This window comes from Lutjanus erythropterus, chromosome 3, assembly GCF_056507025.1.
Source record: "Lutjanus erythropterus isolate fLutEry1 chromosome 3, fLutEry1.hap2, whole genome shotgun sequence".
In the NCBI taxonomy this organism is placed as follows: domain Eukaryota; kingdom Metazoa; phylum Chordata; class Actinopteri; order Lutjaniformes; family Lutjanidae; genus Lutjanus; species Lutjanus erythropterus.
Window position 1 is genome coordinate 29,136,284 of NC_139319.1, and position 19,673 is coordinate 29,155,956.

General features: G+C 40.1%; 1 protein-coding gene across 4 annotated transcripts in view; it reads right to left on the reverse strand.

The window, feature by feature from the left end:
- The window catches only part of sh3pxd2aa (SH3 and PX domains 2Aa), a 134,535-nt gene that overhangs the window by 7,872 nt on the left and 106,990 nt on the right, over nt 1–19,673 (reverse strand). For all 4 annotated transcript variants that reach the window (XM_084715693.1, XM_084715695.1, XM_084715694.1 and 1 more), the window contains 3 exons: nt 14,344–14,457; nt 9,528–9,611; nt 1,382–1,499 (listed from right to left, as the gene is read on the reverse strand). In XM_084715693.1, coding sequence (XP_084571819.1) covers nt 1,382–1,499; nt 9,528–9,611; nt 14,344–14,457 — 316 coding nt within the window. The remainder of the gene's footprint in view (nt 1–1,381; nt 1,500–9,527; nt 9,612–14,343; nt 14,458–19,673) is intronic.

Consider the following 19,673-nt stretch of genomic DNA (forward strand, 5'->3'; position numbering starts at 1 on the left):
AGCAACAAAATATCTGGATATTGTTGTCTCTGTTGTGTAATTTTTAACATGTCTTTTGTGAGTCCTCCAGCTGTAAGAACAATATTAAATCACCAGTTTACCCATTTAAAATAGTGCACTGATATTAGCTATAAATAAATTACACCTGGAATAAATAAAAGACTAAATTTCCATATTCTCTGGCATTTAAGTATGTAATAAAATACACAGAGTGAGATCCTGTTCATTGAAAAACAGACACCATTTTAATTCTGGTGGCACAGAGGTAGCCAAAGGCAAGTAAACAGACTGCATACAGTAATATATGCAAAGAGACACTGCTTTCCCACATTTCAACATTCATTGTTAAACTAAATGAGTCATTTTAGAGTGCACTGTGAAACAATAAGTAATGTTTCCAAATGCAACACTGAGTCATTTGCCTCTAGGTGGGCCATTTTCTGTTCAGAAGAGATGTGATCGTCTGTGCTCCCCTGTTGCATGACTCCAACTGCAACCACAAGGAGTCCCCATAACTAAAAAAGCCCCATGCTTGGACTTCACTGTATGAACACTGCCCACTGAGAGCAGCATGACTCAGACGTACATCTGGAGGATTATTTGTTGTTGGACAATGTGCTCCAAAATGGCTTGTAGTGCACTGCAACAAGGCAAAGGAGTGAACAAGTCAAGTCCAGCCAATATTATTTATACAGACTGATATCAGAAATATTCCTCCAGGGACTTTATGGTCTGTACAGCAGACACCGTCGATCCACAGACCTTCGTTTCAGATAAGAAAAAACAGCAACACTTTCCATGAAGACCACATCTATAGTCTGTTATCAGGACCTTCACAGTGTTATATAATAGTGTAGCATAATGCGTCATGACTACACTTATTAACAGACGTAATGCTTTCTGCTACAGTCATAAAACATTATAGATGTGACTTATAATGAATTATAAGTCAAAGTGTGTTATAGATGCCCTGGACTGGTTATAAACTAGAGGTTGACCGATTGTAATACACTACGAACACTTATACTCAGAACAATACACAATCAATTGTAGGAGTTGCCCCCGGGATACATGGAAACAAACAACTGGCAGGAAATACACTCTGGCTGGGTAAACAACACTCATATGTGCAAACACACATGCACGTTAGAAATCCCAGAAAGGACACCCAGTTGACCTGTGAAAGGTGCCATATGCTAATGGTTTCTCCTTAATACCGTTACACAAATGTGAGCTGCAGGGAAACCGCTGCCTCCATCACAGCACTGAACACTGACGACAATGTCACTCTTCTCTGAGGACTCGCTCAATAAGGAACTGGATAGAAACTTTGGACAGATTCTATTTCTCTCATTTCACTGCTGCTGTGGCGTTCACTCACCTGATGAACCACCAGCCTTCCAGGTTCTTTTGGATGACCTCCACGGTGACCCCTTTCTCAAAGCTGACTTCATCTTTCCCTTGACTGGTGTACGGCTGTATAGTCACGTATTTCTCCTCTGTAGTGAGAAAGGAAAGAGAAACAGGGGCAAAGTGAGTGAAATGTTGTCATTAATCAGTCGTACATTAAGGAGTTAAAGTACTGTTATAGTTTACATCTTCCCAGAGGGACTTGTGAGGGAAAAAATGGCGAGTGTGACCTACTTAAAATGCTCCCACTATTTCCATACCAACACAAACACTCTCCTGGTGTCCTTCACAATAATAACAACCGGCTCCCTCTACTGGCTGAACCTCTGTCTGCTTGTTTCCTATCCACGCTAGGCCTCATTCAAGCTATTTGGAGCCCGATTCAGAGTTCATTTCATCTCCAGAGGGAGATTCCTCCTCCAGCAGTAGGCCTACATCAGGGCCTCCCTCAAGGAGATAAGATATTTGGACCAAGATCTCTCTTCTCAGATCACTATCTGCCCGCCACTCCTCTCTCACGCTCTGCTAGGCTTCCAAAGCCCTGTAAGGAAGGGAATCTGACAGCAACCTTGGTGGGAAGTAGTTCAGGGTTAGAGGATTTATAGGCACCAAGGCAAAAGATGGGAGCAGAGGAGTCAGTGATGTGAGGTCAGGTTAGGTAATACCTCACCAGAGATAAAAGAAATGTTGAGAAATGTTGAGAGTGCATGATAGTAATAATTATAATAATTTTAATAACTTATTTGATTTTAAATTTTCATTATTCATAATTTGACTCTGCTCTGTACTATCTTTTTGGCAACATTTTCATAGATTTGCACATGTAGTTGGTTTGCAAAGACCAACTCTGCCTCAACCCTTCAGTCTAGGGCCATAGGTGGATTATGAGACAATGGCCTCACCCAGCCAGCAGCACAGTAACTGGATTCACTTTTACCTCTACAGTTACACACACATAATACCAACAGTAAATTTAATAAGATCTGCCTTCACCTACATCTTAACATCTTATTATGGCTCACATAATATGGAGTCCCTTGGGATTGAACCTTCAAAAATTCCTTTAAATACATTGTGATGTTTTCTTTCTTGTAACATCTTTGAAGTGAATGTTTTGGCCATTCCTTTGATTTTTAAGTACTTTTATTAACATGAATGACTACTTCCTTTGACTATGTGACAAAAATGCAAAGTTAGTAACACTGATTTCCCACAGGGTTTCCTCAGCCCTCCACCCATGTCTATGGCTGTTCCGCACCACCTTACATGACACATCACTCCTTCTCGCTCCGGACTGCACCCTTCCCCGCCTGGCTAGCAGTGCACTTGTTACAGACAAGAGTGTGTTTAACCATCTGCTGCAAGATGCCATTAGTGACCTTACTCATAGATTCTTACACGCCATGTAGTGATTGCTACCTGGTTTTAAATTAAAGCACAAATGTGCAGGGTGTGGCATCTATCGGAAGCTTGCATGCTTGCTGGTTTCAAACACCTCATCTCAATCTCTACTTCCAAAGGCGTAGAAGAACCTGTTGTGACTGTGGAAGATGTCTAGAGCCAGTATTTGGTTTGTCTTTTCTGGGCTACCGTAGGAACATGATGGTGCAACATGGTGGCCTCCATGGAAGAGGACCTGTGCCCTCTGTAGATACAAACTGCTCATTCTAAGGCAACAAAAACATGACAATCCTTATTTTCAGGTCATTACACACTAATGAAAACATACAGAAGAATAAGACATTCAATTTCTGCCACTGGTAACACCTGTGATTACCAAACTATTTTGTATGAAAATGGCTGCCAATAAAGAGGTCCATTGACATCATGTGGAAAACAGTATTAAAGATGTTTTTTTGACAGTTGGACTGTGACTGTGCATAGCTCCCGAATCTGACATCGCCATAGCTGCAAGCACTGTTAGGGTGGACAGCTGAATAGCAGCAGTCTGCATGGATAGTTCTTACTTCAAAAGATTTTCAGCATTGTCTTATGACGAAAAAAGAGCTGTGGATGCTTACCTCAGGTAAACATATTTGGTTTATAGCCTAATTAATGTAGACTATACTTTGTCGGAATATGATCTCGAGCTGCTACGTAAATTGAATGTAGACATATGCCACATTGATAGGTCACTGCATACTGAGGCAGAAAGATCGCTGCACCTTACTGAGAAGAGAAGACGAAAGATTGGCAGACAGGTCAGACCAAGCTTCACAGCAGTGGGAGAGATCATCAACGGACAAAGCACTGGCTTATTAAAGCGGCTGATGAATTGGTATATTATGCAGAGGAAGAAGAAATCATCTACATACAAATATCAGTGGCAGAAAATATGAGACAGAAGGGAGAAAGAAATGACTGCAGGGAAGGATCTAAACATGTACAGAATAAATGAGTCAGACAGCAGAGTATGTGACCTTAGATTGGCCGTTAAAGGAAATGTGAAGGGCAGGGATGATATCTCCGAGGTATGTGCTTATTCATCTCAATGCATACTTTCAATAGGTGGGGTATGTCCAGACGTTCCCGTCCTGCCTGTCACTGCAGAGCGGCTGAGGTCAGTAATGTGGAGCAGAGTGGAATGTCTGGCCCCAAACCTCAGCTCACAAAGCATGTTGAGTGTGTGTGTGTGTGTGTGTGTGTGTGTGTGTGTGTGTGTGTGTGTGTGTGTAGTGGTTGGGGTGAGTACTTGCAGATGAACAGGGAATAACAAATGAGGTGGCTTACAGAGGAATTTGGAACATCTACCTAAATGTATGTGTGCTTGTTTTGAGCGGATCAATGTATTACTAACAAAATTTGCGAAGTACACTCATGTTAATTCTCAGAATACCAGAATAAAAGATGGAACATTGAATTAATCACGTCTGTTTATCACGTCTATGTGTCTTTCATGAGTTCTACATGCGCCTCAGTGTCCATCTGTGTGTGTGTTTGTGTATGTTGGCATTGCGGTCATGCTGCAGGGACAGAACAGTGAGTTGAGAGGGCGGTCAGTGGGACTTTAAATCAGATTAGGGACCTGCTGTAAATGATAGCGCTCTGTGAAAGCACAGACCGCTGCCAGCAAGGCGGAGGGAGGACGGCTTCTATTGAACCTCAGAGTGCGATACGCCACCCCTTCCGAGAACACAATAAGGGTCACTTCTCCGTCAGCAGCCAATCAGCACCCCTAGAGAGGTCAAGACACCCTGACCTGGGTTTGTGTCAGAGCACGGCAGAGTGAAAAAGAGATGTACTGTAATTTAATTGGATTCCCGAGCCTGCCCTTACTTTATTGTCAAGATCTCAGGATCGTGTCCCCGTCGTCTTTATGAAGCATCACATTAAAAGGCAAAGAAATCTGTGTCAGCAAACATGCCGCGGAGTACACAACTGCTTTCTTCCATTAGCAAATTGCATCTTGAGAGAACATAAATCCTGCGTGATCGGTCTTTGTTTTTGTCCTTTGCCAGTGCTACTAAATCAAACTGTATCTCAAGTGTCTGTGAGGAGCTGTAAAACCTCACTCACCCATTTCTTATCGCTAGCTCAGCAATGCGTTATCAGGACAGGTGGGGACAGTGGTGCCTCCATTCACAAGACAAAAAGGTGAGCGGTAGGTGACAAGAAAGTAGAGAGGATATGAATAAGGGGAAAAGTGGAAGGATTGAAATATGGGTCAAGTATTAGCTGCAAGTAATTCTTATTTTCCTACTGTGTAACTTTGAAGGTAAATACATGGAATCAGACCAGTTTGACTAGACTTTATTGTGGCTTTCTTAAACTTTCCCACAGTCACATTATTTCAAATAGCAAACTGAAGCCAGCAATTAAATACAAACCACTGTTGTAAAGTACCTGCACAGTAACACAGTGGTATTTGATCCAGGTCTAACTGAAGCCCCATGTCAAGGCAGAGACAGACAGACACTGGACAGTAATTGGACAGCATGTCGACAGACAGTAATACAGTCCCAAAGTGAAGAGTGGTGGTGAATGAAAAAGTTGGAAAATCCACAGACTAAGTTTGACATGCCTCCAGTCAGCAGCAGCTGCTGCACTTTTCATGGTGAGACTATTTTCGATGGTGGAAAAACGGCTACTGGTCCAGGAGCCGTTAGCTTGTTTGCAATGTTGCCAGTAACACTGGCTGCCATGTGCAACTCCTGTCTGTCCTCAGTTTCTCTAAAGTCCTCTTTAACCTTACGTGTGGCTTTCTCACGTCTTTCACCAAATGAATCATAACTGCCACACAGCAGTGTTTCAAATTCTCTATCTTTGCTAAACAAAGGCTGTCTACTGAATAACTTAATATGAATATGCAATACCCTCCTCACCAGAAAACTAGCCTGAACTCCAGACCTTGTGTTGTGAAGCTGTCAATTCAACCAAAGCTTATATTTTTGACCATCTGAGGGCCAAATGCCACTAGTGAACAACCAGTGATGTGCTTCATCTATAGTACAGCTGCCTGTGATTTCAGATCATATGCCTTTCAACTAAAACCATGTGCTGAACCTGGTAAGGTTTCAAGGTTTAATCAATTACAATATTTTGCATTTTTGATGGCCTGTAATGATATTAGCAATGTTAAGTTATACTAGTAGGCAAAAAAAAAAAGTTGTTAGGTTTCGCAATATTATAAACTTTTGTGCAGCGATTTCATCTTACAACTCTTCCAGTTTATGGATCTGTTAGTTAAACTGGACTTCCTGGAACATGTTTCATGTCTTGCCAGCGCTTGAGGCAACACAGTCCCCTGCTTCGTTTTAACACAGGACTGTTGGTGGTATCAATATCTGCTAAGCCTGAAGCTTTCCTGGGCCAGTTGCCTGCATGACTCAGTCAGAAATCCAGCTTTGCATGGCAGTCACAGCATAATTTCACATTTTAAAGAAACCGGTGTTTACAAATGTGGCTTACAAGGGTAGGGCCACTACACTGTACAAAACAAAATGCTGAAATAAAGCAAAACAATATTGAAATAGTCTCTACCCTACAAATGTAAAATGCCAAGGTGTCTAAAAATGTAACTGCTGGAATTCAAGAACACGGCCCCTGAAAGTGTTTCATGCCCTCATTCTCTGGTGGCGACAGCTAGCCGGGTGACTCATCCACGCTCTGTAGAGGTTGAGGTCTGTGTGATTAAAACCAGTCCTTAGATTGGGCTCCTGCCCCACTTTCACACTTTCCACCACTTTCTCACTGTTCTGGGAGACATATTATATCTAGTAGGTAACACTCCTATAGACCGAACACTGCTAACCTGCTGTGTGTCTCATATGCTTTGATTCCACTCTGTGAATGATGACATACTGCAAACAGTCATCCTTTCATATTTGTACTTACACAGCTTGAATTCCTAAATTAGCTGTGTGGGGGAAGCAAATGAGTAATGTTCCTCTGTCTTTCAACAGCTACCACTACTGTTCCCCCCCAAAACCAAACAGGATTAATAACATGGGTATGTGCCCATGTGCCTGTAACTTACCCTACATCAAGTGCCTGAGGCTGTAGACTATATAAGAATATTTCCTGTATGTCAGTGTGTTTTTAGAAGGAGCAGAGGCCCAAGTTGTTTTTATACCAATGTATTTTTCTCCTGTACAGTATAACTTACTATAGGCTCTATAGAGGAGAAGCGCACACTATTCGACCTGAGTTTGCCCTGTATTTCCATCTCCTCTGATTAATCACTAACCATTGTCCGCTGGTTAGGGGGAAGCTGGTAACACAAGCCATGCTGTAAAAGTAACATATATGTTTTAACTTTAAGTAGTTTGTGTAGGGGTTCCCTTAAAATTTTAGGTTGACTGAATATGAAATGACGAGTTGAGTCAATTTTGTAATGATTCAAAACAAATAAACTTTCTTAATCAAATAAACGTGACATTAATTCAGTTGTACTTAAGAAAGCATGTTCAATTAGTTTAACATTAAAAGAAAACTTTGATATTTCTGTTGAGTTAATTACAAAAGTTTAGCTGATTCCACTTAATTCGTGTATGATTTTTTTACAGTGCAGTCCAGCCAGGCTATATTATGATTAATGAGACACAGCCTCCATAAACAAATTATAACTACAAGGTGTCCGTTAGAAGCTTTGACTAATCCTGGAACCAGACAGTTGCTAACTGAGAGACATGTTTAAATAAGAAAGCACCCCCAAGAGAAGTGACTGTTTTTGCAGACATACTGTAGACTCATGTCTCTCTTTCAACATTAAAGCAATAATGACTCGACAAAACCGCAGGTAACTTGCCAAATGCAACAATTAAAAGCATGCAAGAACATTTTCATGTTTGTCTTTTTTTTTTAAGAATTACAAGCAAAATGCGAAAGTCATTAACAGTGTTTTAAACCTGAGGGAGCTTGCTTTAATTAAGCAGCAACACTGTTATACAATCATTTATGTTCACATGGCTCAGCGGCCGTCAAGGTTGTTGCGTTTGTGCTGTGGAAGCCGAATAGCCTTAATTACCCAACTGTGTTTAATGCAGTCCAATTATTTCTGTTGCTCAGTATGAGCTAAAGAGCGTCCAAGTTTGATGGAGTGTGATTTGAGATTTTACTGTCAGAGCTGACTCACGGCCACCCAATACGCTGCTCCCGGTAGATACTTGAGGCCAGTTGTTGTTGGCTCACTAGTGAGGATGTAAATGAGGTTGTTTACCATGTGGCTGCAAAAAATGTGAAGAGTGGGGCCACGGGAGGGGCTCAGCAGTGGTACTGTATATTTGTTTCTAACAGCATGTGGGGAAGGTGTGTGCTGTATGTGTTTCAGATTACTGTGTCTGTTATTTTTGCTATTATACCCACAATGTCGTCACTTAAAGTCAAGATGAAACGAAAATGCTGTAACTCTGAAATGCTGCATTATGTAATAACTTGACAAAATGTAGCAAATTTTCACTTCATTAAACAGTAACACCCATATTTTGTAATAATGTGCTGCATTTTTTAATATGCCAATATTGTAATATTTTTTGTTATTACAAAATGTGTGAGTTGCTCCCTTTTTGATGAAAATGTAATTGTATTGTGCATCATGTATTAATCAACCAAACCTGATGTCTACATTCAAGAACATCGTTATAACAACAATTTCAACAATATCCAAGCAATCTTGCATGAAATAACTCAAAATCCAGTTTGAAAGATATTATTATTTCAGTAGATTATCTTTCATGGCCCAAAGCCTCATCAGTGCACTGTTTTCCTTAGCTTAATAAAAAACACTATATCTAATAATTTATTACAAAATATGAGGAAACTCATTAGATATTGCCTTCAGGCTGTTTATTACAAAATGCAGCAGATTATTACAAAATGTGGGTGTTACTACATGGTGCGATACTATTACATGATGCATTGTTTCAAACATCCTCAGTCATACTGTGCACCCATTTAATAATATGATTTTTTCTTCTTCTTTACCATTTATTGGCAGTTGGAAGACCGGCTTAGAGCTGCATTACTGCCACCAACTGGACTGAAGTGGGGAAAAGGAGGAGGAAAAAAACCTTTTTGTCAGCAACCTTTATATACCAAAATGCTGCACACCAGCATTAACTTACCAGGTAGCTAAAGTTAGGCCACATAATGGCACCTGAGGCAATTCTCTTCACTGAAGAAGAATAAAATTGCAGTTGAAAAGTTGCCACACATATTCTTTCTAAGATTGATGTCAGACACTTACAACGTGTATGTTCATTATTGCTCTTTCAGTTTGTGTAGGCCAATGAAACTTACCTATCATAATTCATACCAATGAAGTATTAATGAACTGAATTAAAATAGCCTAGTAAAAGAAAGATGGAGATGGAGAAAATAAGGCAGTGTGTGCATGTGTGTGCAAGTGTTTTCATCTTTGAATGTGTCTGTGGTTTATGTGTACATGCTAACAATTATTATTCAAGTGTGTTAATATGCATGAACTGGTTTTGTTATGCTCCATATGTGGAGAGAGAGAATCACGTCTGCTTCTGATTCTTTTTGGGTACATGTGTGGGTTTATACTGATGGATGTATAAATGTATGTATGAACAGCCACATTCATGTGGGATGTATACGCATTTACCCTGTAGTGTATATTCTGTGTTTGAGTGTGTGCTTGCTGTGTCCATGTTCACCTCTGCTCTGCTGGCGGTTGACTATACCCCCGAGGGTCCAGCGGCGGTCCAGCCTCTTCAGATGTGCCTTACGTCTCTTAGTGACTGATGATGATGTGGAGGAGCAACAAAGAAGGAAAACAAAGAGGCAAATGGGGAGTTAGTGTAAGAAGCATAAATCAGCAAAGTGAACAAAAGCAAAAAAGCTGTTATTAGTAGCACCAAAAATGGCAAGTAAAAAACTTCTGTACATCAAGTATTTGTAAGTATTTTAGCTAAGTATCTGTTAAGGTCCAAAACACAGTTTGCAAATTTCAACTACATATGCAGTATGTCCGTAAATAACACCTGTTAATTCCTCAAAATCAAAATCAAAAATCTAATTGGGAAAAAAATAATTAAAAAAAAAATCTAGTGAAGGCAGTTGCCTAGAAATTATGAAATTCCTCAACTTGTCTTCCCCTGCATTTGTATAACCTATGTTTGCTTTTTGACAGTTTGAGAGAGCTCTTAATTCTAACAGCATTCACCTGTATTGACACACTGACGGGGTCTCATGAATGTGAAACAAAAACAAAAATCCCTGCTGCCTTCTAGCCGACACTGACAATCAGCTAGTTTTCCGTATTTCTCTCCACACACATTTCATCAATGTCTGCTGCAGCAGCAGGCATCTTGGCTCAGCGTTGGGTTTCACTGTGACAGGAAGGTAAGTAGACAGCTACAGTAGGACTGTCACAAACACACAGCTTTCTCCATACAGAATTAAACAGTGACAGGAAGAATCCCTGACCTCAGATACATGAAACCTAATTTTGAGTGAAAGATAGGTACATACATACAATTTAAAATGATATAAACCAGATGATTAAGCATAATATTATGTAAGGATCCATTTAGATATGTATATGCACTTTAAACCCTCTTATTTGATTATTTGATTCTGAGCAATCAGAAATGAAGATGAAGCACAGACCCTATTGATAAACTGGTAATTGATGAGGCCCACAGGTCATGCAGTATCTCAGTGGGACTGTACACAGTCTCTAACTGTTGTGGGCTGAACTCTTGACCTCCTTCACTCCTTATTAGTTCAAAGCCTGAATGATAAAGCAGCAGCAATAACATGATGAGTAATTTTCCTTTCTTAGTGCCTTCACCGAGGCCACATGAAGAGCAAACACATTACAGTGGGGAAGGATGGATGGAAACAGCACTTGTCTTCTGTCTGCTGTGGTAATCTAATTCCTTCTCTGTTGCTGGCTTGCTCCGTCCCCTGTCCTCTCTTCACCCTCTTGTCTCTCCATCTTACCTTCAGCTCAACATCTGCCCTGTCTCCCTTTGTGTGCTTCTGCTACTTGTCATTTCTTCTACCTTTTGATTCCTCCCTGCCTCCCATCCATCCCCACTGAGCGCCACCCTGCTCCTGTTGACCTCCTAATTGAAATATCAGCTAAGGGAAGGCACAAAGGGAAATGTTATTTGGAGGTAATTTCAGCGGGGCCGGGCTGAGCCTGTCGGTTCCTCTCCAGTGAGCTGAGCTGTCAGTGGAATTAGGTTACAGACCACGCAGAGATAATGAGATGTAAGAGACGACAGGAAGCGGGAAGGGAGAGATCAAAAATAAGCAGTGACAATATACGCAAACACAAAGACACCAGGCCTAATGGGAAAATGGTGGCCACTGACAGTGGATGGGAAGCGGAGAGGGAAGTGTGCATGTACTTGTGAGCTCAGGCAGTTCACGCATAAATTCACATGTGCAAAAAAAAGTGACGGTTGCGTTCCAGTCTTAACATAACTGTCACAATCGACAGTTAAAATAAGTATCATAATCAAAGCAGGAGAACTGTCTGTTTTATCCCACACCATTCTTCCTCATTAAAAGCAGCGCCTGCATTACCCAAAATGCAACCTGACAACCAACAGTTTGGTGGGAGATCGGGGTGCCTGCTCCTCATCTGTGCTCTCAAGCACAAATGAGGAGTGGGCTACAGAGGTCTGTCAGGCTCACTTTTTTCTGCCTCTTCTTTCTATTTGCACCTGCCAGTGGGCCATCATGATAAGAGAGGGCATTATAATATTTTAATTCCACTACAGAAGAGAAGTTCTCTGCAATAGGTGCAAAATGAACTGGAAAATATCAGTATACTTAATATAGCAAAAATCCAATGTTGTGCATCCCAAACAAATTAAGCATTTTTTTTAAATATTTATTATTTGTTCTTTTTTCATTTTAAAGTCACTGTGAGTAAAATGTTTATAGCATTTTAAATTATTGTAACATCATAACTTTTTGTCTGTAGAAACATGAAACAACTGTATGTCAAAAGCGCATCAAAAGCATTTATATGCATCAGTAGGACAAAATGACAGCAGGACATTCTGAATATGCGAATATGACTCAAGCCCTGCATTTGAGAGGAGCCACTCTGATATCAGCAGTGTTCACAATATCATGTGGAACTGACAGACAACAGAGAGAGCGGCTCAGACCCCCTGTCAGAGGGCTCTGCAGCTTTGGATGAATCTAGTCGACTGTCATGAAGTCCCTACAGATGGAGGCTGTGGTAAACAAATAGCTGTTGGACCACATGCACTGTGGTACCAGCACCTTTGTGGACTTGTAAGCATTTACAAGAAGATGTGCTCTCATCCAACTGCTAACTGGGTCTGAGGTACCATTATCTTCAAGAGTCCGTTTTTAGTGTTTTTTTTTTTAGGGGGTCTGTTTTATCAGAGAGCACCTGCTGCTCTGAAACAGCAACAACTAGAAAGGCACTCAAAGAGTGCAGGTATTCATGATATGCAAATAAGCAAGTGCAACCTCTATATATGTCTGGATAGATTTCCAAAATATTGGAATTATGTCAAAACATAGCTGTGCCTAACCTCTCCAACAGCTGTGCATTGTTTATTACTTCCACACCGGATACACACATTTGTGAAAACCAAACACTTTTTATCATTTCAACAACAAAGTCAGAATGTTTGATTGTTAAAGCTAATGTAATGTGAGAAACGGTTAGTAATTATGCATGTGTTATGCTAGCCAAAAGTAACTTTTAAATAGGCTCATTTTGGTTATATCGACATATTTCCTACAAAGCTGCTGCATTTGCTTCTATCATGATGTTTGAGGTGTTTATTATGTTTAGCAGTGGTACACCATTCACTTTACAACTGGTTTGTGCATGTAAGACTAATTCAGTTCATTTTGCCACAGGCACCAGTGTTCTGTCTATCTGATCTGTTGAACTATCTCGCAATGTTAACAAAAGTGAAAAATAATTCATGTATCTGCTCCAAAAATTTAACAGGTTCTTTCTTGGACCATGTTACACCCTTCCGCCAAGTTTTATGAAACTTGCCAGTAGTTTTTCCTTAATGCTGCTATCAAACAGACAAACAAACAAACAAACAGTAAAGCAAACCAAACCGAAACCATCCCCTCCTTGGTGGAGGTAATAAGGGTGTTCTGCTACTGCTGTATTGTTGTTGCTGTATGTTGCTTTGTAACTGTTCCCATCTGTAATGTTGCTCATTGTTGATTGGCTTGTTGCAGGCAAAAATATGATAAAACTGACGTGGAAGCAAATTTTTAAAAACTCCAATTTTTTCCCCATGTTTTGCCACATTCAGTGAAATGTTTTTCAAAAGGCATACAAATGAGTCACCCTAATAATCACACTCTATCCACGAGATCCTGTAATTTGGTAAGATGTTATCATGACTAACAGAAACAATCAGTAAAGCTACAAAAAATAAGACTGAAGTTGTAATAAAGCAGAATTATCCCTTAAAGGGATGAATGAAATGTAGCTGTTTATTCCCAGTGTAATATTCTATAGCACATCAAATTAAATCTATTCATTCTAATTCAGAAGAAATAAAAACATTTAAAGAATAAAATCATCTCCATATCCATTGAGCTGTTTCACCTCCAGGACAGAGAATTGTTAGAGATTCCTCTGTTAGAGCCACTGACAGCATCTATTAAGTGTTGGTGAGTGTGTGTGTGTGAGAGAGAGAGAAAAAAATCCAAACAAATGAGAACAGCAAATAACAGGGGCTGTGGCAGCTGTGCAGAAGCTGTCATCATTCTAGCAGAGTGTGTTTTTGTGTGTGTGTCATCTCGCAGAATGTGCACAGTTCAATGAAGCGTGGAAGCTTGAATGTCTTAATGAGAGACAGAAAATGTTTGTTAGATAATCCAGCGGCAGTCTGCAGCATAATAAACTATTGCACCATCCTTGTGTCAGTACCACACAATGCTGCAGATAAACTGCGTGCATGTGTGTATTGCATTCATTTCTTGGGCATGCGTGTGAGCACACTGGTGTGTTTGCACTTATTTATATCTATTGGATTCCCGTGGTGTAAAAGCAAAGAGGGGCTTATGACACTGTGATGAAATGCTCCATCCCAGCAGTCAGACTAAACAGTAGGGAGGAAAGGGTCACAACAAAACAGGGCTCTTGCAGGAGTTGCAGCCTCCTGGGGGAGTTGAAAGGAATTTAGTGTGGTGCCAAAATATTGCAAACCCTTTGGCTGCAGTCTGGTACCATTTCACCATGGAGCTGCGACTGTGGTCTTCAAGGTTCCTAATGTGTGACTGGAAGTGTGTGCGTGTGTGCATGTGTGTTTAGCTCTGGCTTGTGTGTGCAGCTTTTATTCTTAGATTGAGATGAGAGCACAGAATAACCACCCAACCAAAAACCATTATTGAGAAATCATGGCCCATTCCTCGCATAACAAGTCAGTTAGAATGACGTTTATGTCTCTCTGTGTTTTATGAATCTAATAATGTTGTGTTTGTGTGTGTGTCTGCGCTAACCTTCCCCAGTCCTGGAAGTACCCACATCCAAATCGTCTCTGGTTACATTCTGGGAGTCCAGGTATGTGGCCGGCACCCAGCCCTGCTCCTCCGCTGTGCTGACAAACCACCATCCTAGAGAGAGACAGACAGAGGAAAGAGAACATGTTAGTGCCGCTAACAAACATCAAGGCCTGCAGGAAAGCAACAAGCATCATTCCCAAATGGTGATTTAACAAACAATGGGAATTTCTCTGTCTCTTTCTATCTCTCAAATGCAGCACAATATACTGTGACTGTGGATAAGCCAGCATTCGCACTACAACAGACTGTGTACAGGTTGTGAAACTGTACATCTAAGACATCTGGCATGTCTGTATCAGTGAGACAGAGAGATCTGAGGTGGACTCATAGCGCTGGAAGTTTCACCTACTTGGACGCTCTCATCATTACTAAACCAGACACTGTCAGAGAAGAATAGTGGAGGGAGGAAAGGGCTGGAGCTTGAAGAGAAACATAAATGGACACAGGTTTAAAAAGCATTTGTTGCAGCTAAGACGACTGTTCAGACATGTAGGTGGTTTTAGGAAGTTGTTTTAGTTTTCACTATTACTCACTGATGAAATATGTTATACTGCTGCTGTTTTGGCCAGACCTCCTAAATACATCCCAGATCTAAGTGGCTACATGTTGGACAAATCAAGGTAATACAACGTAACCTTGTAAACCTACAAGAATACAAATCCACAGTCTTGCTATCGTTACTGTGAGGTTGTGCTTCAGCACAATGGTGCTTTGAGTGAAAGGCTAATATCAACATGGAAACAGGCTCACAGTTATAATGTTAACATGCTTATGTGTAGCAGGTATGATTCTTACCATGTCCACAATCTAGTTTAGTGTTAGCATGTAAACATTCGCTAAATGACATTCATTTTACAGGAATTCAGTAAACCAAAGTATTGTATTGTCACTAGATCAGTGACATCAGCAGGGAAAAAGTTGTCATCTCAAGGCCCAAAAGAGATATTCTGTGTCTTCTGTGTCACCTCATAATGAACCTGCACAACTGAAATGCTAGAGGGCTTTTAATTTGAAACAGACATAGGAAGTGTAACTTTCACTGGGAAAATTGGAGCAGATCAAAAGAAGATTTTTGTACTAAAATGTGTCCCAAAATGTAAATGACTCCAACTGTATTTTAACACTTTGCTTTGTTGTCCCCTATTAATGTTGGTGAGAACTGCTTTCTGTCTCTTATTCTGGCTGCATGTTACCATTTAAGGAAATGCTATATTGATTTTACTAATTTACTGCCAGCTGGCAATTCAATAAAAATGGGTTTGTGACTCATATTGGGTCTCGACACCGAGTCTGGGAAATGCTGTGCTAGACGAATGAACTTAAGGCTCACCAAAGTTTTTAAAAATCATCCTGAGGGAAACATGAATGTCTGCACCAAATTCCAGGGCAGTCCATCCAACAGCTTTGGAGACTTTTAACTCAAAACCAAAAATGTCAACTAATGGTGGTGTCTAATCATTTAGTAACCATGAAAGAATGCCTGTAGCACACTTTGTGATGATCCAGCCAGAAGTGGATATACTTCAGTGGAAAAGTTTTATACATTTGATATGTTGGTGGTGACAGATGAAAAGTCTGGGGATCACCAAAATCATAAGGATTCATCCTCTGGTCATCTAAAATGTCACTGAAATAATGCAGTCTGGACCTACAAGAGACAGACGTGTTAGAAAGAGACCAACCAAAATCAGCATCCTTCCAGCCTATTCCTAAAAATGCCTTGGAGACATACAACATACTTTATCCAACTGAGGCATCATAGCATGCTGACTCGATGCCATAGAGAGGCAAAGTACCTCCCCTTCCAGTGTCCAGTCACATTATATTAAAAAAAAAAAAAACATATATACATTAGTCAATAGAAAGACAAATAAATTGTCTTGGAAAAGAAATTGCAAATAAATTATTAATCCCATTTGATCTGTGCAATTAAAAAATTGAGGTTTGTCAGTTTATACCACCACAAAAAGTTTATTCAATTTGGGATATTAAATAAATGTCATGTCTGGCCATGTTGAGAGGAGTAGCTGTGCTAAAGGAGAGTTAGTCAGTTCTGTAAGAGTTTGTGCATGTGGAACCAGCTCTACAAGGCTCCGGTGAGCGTTCAGTGAGTGACATCACTTCCACCACTTTTGCAGTCTGTCTAATCACAGTTACTTCTACAGTCTTGTACTACAATAGTTTTATGATAAAGTGTGACTTTCTTGAGTTGTAAAATCTTCTTTAAAACTGATAAATGTGTGTGATAAGTGCAATACATGGCGCAATTCAAACTGGATCAAGAAATTATTTAAGGGAATGACTGGAATTCTTTGCAACATGGTTGAATAACGATGTATTATTGCTTTGTAAAGTAGCCAAATGACTCCTGCCTGTCTACGTTTTCTATCCTTGGTGTCCTTAACATCTTTACCCGAATCTGACTAATCCTTTGTCTTGAGAAAGTCTAATGACACTGGAAAGGTTTCCACTTGAGAATGAACTAAATATCAGGGTATCACATCTCACTGTTGCACTGCATTTGAATTCAAATTTACTTACTTCATCCATACCTTCAGCAAAGCTTTAGAGAATTGATCATACATGGAGGGGTAGTGACTAAGAAGAAGTTTGTGGTCGCATGTATGTTATTCTGTAACAGCATTCACTGAGCTGACACAGTTAAACAAATGCATGTCACTTTGGGCAGCAACCACAACCAAAAGAACCGGAGGCAAATCGATCACATTTTGACAGCTGGCATGTGTCATTTCATTACAAAGACTGTGTTTACGAAATTCAGAGGCACGATGAGTATTGCCTTTGTAACATTTGGGATCATATCAATGGTGCTCAATAAGATGGACATGTTGTGGGACGTGTGACTGCATTATTGTGGTCGTTACAGCTTCTGGCCAGAAACCACCTCGTGACACATTCTCCCAATATATACAAGCTGGTATGACTAATAGTTGCTGTTCTGTGCTACATATTTGCTACAAACACCCTAAATTTCACCAATATCTCAAGGTTTTAAATGGCTAACTCTGGTCTAACGTGCTCAGAGTGTGCTTGGGTGTCATTTTAAGTGTGATTGCATGTTTAAGTAGAGTGGAAGAGACAGGATTAGAGAGACGGGTGGAGATATAAAATGAAAATGGCAACAAACTTTTACTTCCTTCAAATGAGTCCAACAATTACGTCATCACTGCTCCAATGTATCTACAGCCATATGGCTCACGCTCTCTAATGTGGTCTGAGAAGCTGGGTGAATCAACCAATCACACCCTTTTTTATTACCCAGCAAGACACCAGTCACATTAACACGTATTATGAATGATGTGGAAAATATGCCTGTAACATAGAGCTGTATCATAGGGAAAGTTACAGTAATGGTAACAAGAGGACGGTGTGTTTGTGCGACAAAAACCAGACATTACAGCAACTCTACTGTAAACCATGACCCAGAGAAAGTGACATTTGGGTGGAACAGAGAATGTGCATTTTTTCAGACAACTGCATGGCTTTGTTATAAATTAATACTCATACCTAAAAAAAAACTACTGGTTTAAAAAATATTCGAGCAAAAGTACAAAGCATTCTTCTAAAAAAGTGCTCAGAGCATTAGTTACCTTTTAACTGTTGATGTTTAAGGAATTTGGAATAGCCGGCATTAATTCTTCCTGCCTATGTCAACAACCCAATTGTAATAAGTTAGCCTTATTTGCTGAAAAAAAAAAATGCAGATGAAAGGATTGGATATTAATTCAAATTGTTGGCCTCAGGGTTCAACATTAATGTTTTTAAAATCTATTTGCCAAGCTAATTTTTACCTGCTCCGGTAAAAACTCATTTATTAGTAGCTATCAAATACCTACAAAGACTGAAATGAATTGTCATGTTTAATCAAGGGCTGCAACGTCTATAAAATGTCAGAAAATAGTGAAAAAGATCCATTACAGTTTTTCAGCTTCCAAGCTGATGCGTTTAAATGTCTCATGCTGTCAGCCTAGAACCCAAAGATACCCAGTTTAATATTATAATGAATTAATTAAAAAAAAAAAAAAAAGATCTCCATATTTGAGAGACTGAAAACAACATTTTCTTCATAATCAAAATAAATTAATACCTTAATTCTTTTTTACCACTTGCTCAAGTGAGCAAGTGAGTTGTCCGATTTACTTGACCAAAATGGCATTGTACCCCTCCTGGACAAGTGGGAAGTTTTTATCGTTTGTCGCTGGGTCTACTCATGATTGAATCATCATTTTTAAAGTGGTGAAGCAGATTAGAGAGTGTAATGCATACTTAAATAACAGTAGAATTACAGGCTTGGAAAAAATACAAGTGCCCCAAAAATTACATAATTAAAGCAACATGAGTGGTTGTGATTTGTTTCTGCCATCCCAGTATAATCTGTGAAAATGAAAAACAATTGTAACTTCTCTTTTTTTACAGGTAATTAACAGTTAGTTTACAGATCGTGTGACTGCATTTGCACTGCAAAAAGTAAAAGTAAAAGTAGTGCTGCTCTTGGTTTACACCAGACTGTAACAACAACAACTACACTAACAGTCATTAAAATATTACTGGGTTGACACTTAACAGACCAGAGCGGAGCAGCCTGCCCAGCCCCCCTGCATGGGGCCTCATCTCTCCGTCTACCCTTATAAGCACAGTGAGGCCTGAGCCACCCTGACTTTGACAGCTTAAACACCTTCTTCCAACACACACACACAACATCACACTGAAATACTGTCTCCGTTGAATCTCCCCACAGCAGGTCATGTCTCACAGTCAACATAGGAGTTAATTCAACCCGGGGGCCTACAGGCACACAGGAGGGTTACGTACAGTAGCCGCAGTGTAGCTCCTCCAAGCTGAGCTTCCTCACAGTCACACCAGCTTTCTGTGGACGCTCTGTACCGGCCTACACACAGTTTACAGTGCAGTTTGGCTTCGGTAGAGGTCAGCGTGGTTCGTTTTGGACCCGTCAGAATCAATTTAGGACCCTGTTTGGCCTTGACTGTTGGAGGCTGTGGTTTCAAATCAAATTGTAACTGACAGCATGACAGTTATACTATGCAAATTAAATCTTACACCATGGTTTAATAAGTTCTAATGAACAGCACTTGCCACTCTGCTGGGACTTGTAAACTAATGGAAACATATGGATGTGGAGGACTCTCTCCTGCTGGTTAAAGATTACAGAAGTGGGCTGAGAGCAGACAACAGCTTTAAAGAAGCAATATGTAACAATTAATAAAGTTAATACAGCGGTCCAAATA